Source organism: Kryptolebias marmoratus, linkage group LG7 (assembly GCF_001649575.2).
Source record: "Kryptolebias marmoratus isolate JLee-2015 linkage group LG7, ASM164957v2, whole genome shotgun sequence".
Lineage (NCBI taxonomy): Eukaryota > Metazoa > Chordata > Actinopteri > Cyprinodontiformes > Rivulidae > Kryptolebias > Kryptolebias marmoratus.
The window spans coordinates 295,785-297,555 of NC_051436.1; the positions used below are offsets into that span (position 1 = coordinate 295,785).

The window sequence follows — 1,771 nt, forward strand, 5'->3', positions numbered from 1 at the left end:
CCATCCGTCCATCCATCCATCCATCCATCCATCCATCCACCCATCCACCCATCCGTCCATCCATCCATCCATCCATCCATCCATCCATCCATCCATCCATCCGTCCATCCATCCGTCCATCCGTCCATCCATCCATCCATCCATCCATCCAGCAGGAGGTCTTACCTGCCGGAGCTGTACTCAGGGAGCCTCAGTTCACTCAAAGACCTGCTGGAGTTTCCACACAGACCCTGCAGAGAGGATCCAGCAGGTCCTGGACCGGTTCAGGACAGAACGAGACTCACGTCAGTATTAATGTTCAAACAGAGTTCCTCATCAACAAACCGTGTGGTCCTCCGTACCTTCCAGGTGGATCTGAGCGGTGTAGCCGTCAAAGAAGACGGAGGTGGTGGTGTTGGAGAGCGACAGCGTGGCGGTGACTCCAGTTTGGTCCTTAGAGAGCTGCACACCGTGAACCAGCTGAGCCGAGCTGTTGATGCTCAGCGATGACTCGTCCAGCTGCAGAGACAAAAGCATGTCAGGCACAGAGAACCAAACTCCACTCTGACCCCTGAACCGTGTCCCTGCAGCTCACCAGAACTCTGCCGCCCTGTTTCAGGTGGATGTGAACGCCCGGCCCGTCCAGTCGCAGCGTCACGCTGTCCAGAAAGCTGACATCTTTACGGCGCCGCTCCTGGAAGTTGGCCAGAACCTGGAAGTCTGGGACCGATGGGATGGACAGCAGAAGATACACACAGCGGTCCTTTACGGAGCTCACGGTGCCGTGGATGTTGATGACAGCAGGACCCGTCACCGTGCAGATGGAGGAGGGGTCAGACATCGGGTCAGACTGGGTGGGAAAGAAGCAGCTGTTGGAGGAAACATAAACGGTTAAAGAAGTTCACACAGGGGTGAGATCACTCAACACTTCCTGTTGCTGCTGTTTCACAATAAAAGCTTCCCAGCAGAGACCTCTAACTATAAGGTGGGGGTGTTTACCTGCCATTGCCCTGGCAACGCTCCAGCGGCCCACAGCTGGAGGTTTGGAGGACCAGTGATTGGTCACAGGTGACAGTGACGCAGGTTTCAGGAGTTTTCACCTCAGTTCCAGCTTTATACACACCACCTGAGAGGAGGGTTTAAAACCAACAACACTCAGAAAAACAAACAAACAAAAATACCCACATAAAGACAAACATGAAGCTTCAGCCTGACACACCTGAGCCTCTGCACCCGCTCATGTCCAGGTACCCTCGGGTCTGTTTGGTTCGAGGAGTGTTGATGACTTCCAGAGAGTCGACTGATTTACCGTCGATCTGAATGTCAACCACCTGCAAACAACAACACAAACAGGTCCTGACTGCAGGGAACCGTCCAGCAGGAGCTGTAGTTCCCCCGCTGCTCCAGTAGGTGGCCATCAGCACATCAAAGAGAATATTTTACTAACACAGCTGAGGCTGGTTTGTTTTGTTTCCTCTCAGTTTGAACTTTTTAACACGTGACTGAAGGTCATTGGTCAGAAAGGCAAGAGGCTGTTTTCCATCAAAAACCTGTTTCCATGGAGACAAGAGGAGCAACAACAGCAGAAAATGATTGTTTTACAAACTTTAAACTTTAAACTTTAAACCTGGCCTGCAGCCTGGCACGGTTAAAGGGATATTCTGAACATTTTGAAATGAGTTTCTGACGAAAGGTTTTGAACAAATAATATCTTACCTGTTGTAGATATCTCTGTGAACCTCTGACGAGGTCAGAGGGTCAGAGGTCAGAGGTCAGCTCAGGGTCAGAGGTC

General features: G+C 51.4%; 1 protein-coding gene across 1 annotated transcript in view; it reads right to left on the reverse strand.

Moving 5' to 3' along the window:
• LOC108228389 overlaps positions 1-1,412 on the reverse strand; it is a 6,433-nt gene extending 5,021 nt beyond the window's left edge. The window contains exons 1-5 of the mRNA XM_017403935.3: positions 1,199-1,412; positions 979-1,105; positions 575-848; positions 342-498; positions 166-253 (exon numbers count right to left, since the gene is read on the reverse strand). Of these exons, the coding sequence (XP_017259424.3) occupies positions 166-253; positions 342-498; positions 575-848; positions 979-1,105; positions 1,199-1,397 (845 nt within the window). The 5' untranslated portion in view covers positions 1,398-1,412. The remainder of the gene's footprint in view (positions 1-165; positions 254-341; positions 499-574; positions 849-978; positions 1,106-1,198) is intronic.
• Between the last annotated feature and the right edge of the window lie 359 nt (positions 1,413-1,771).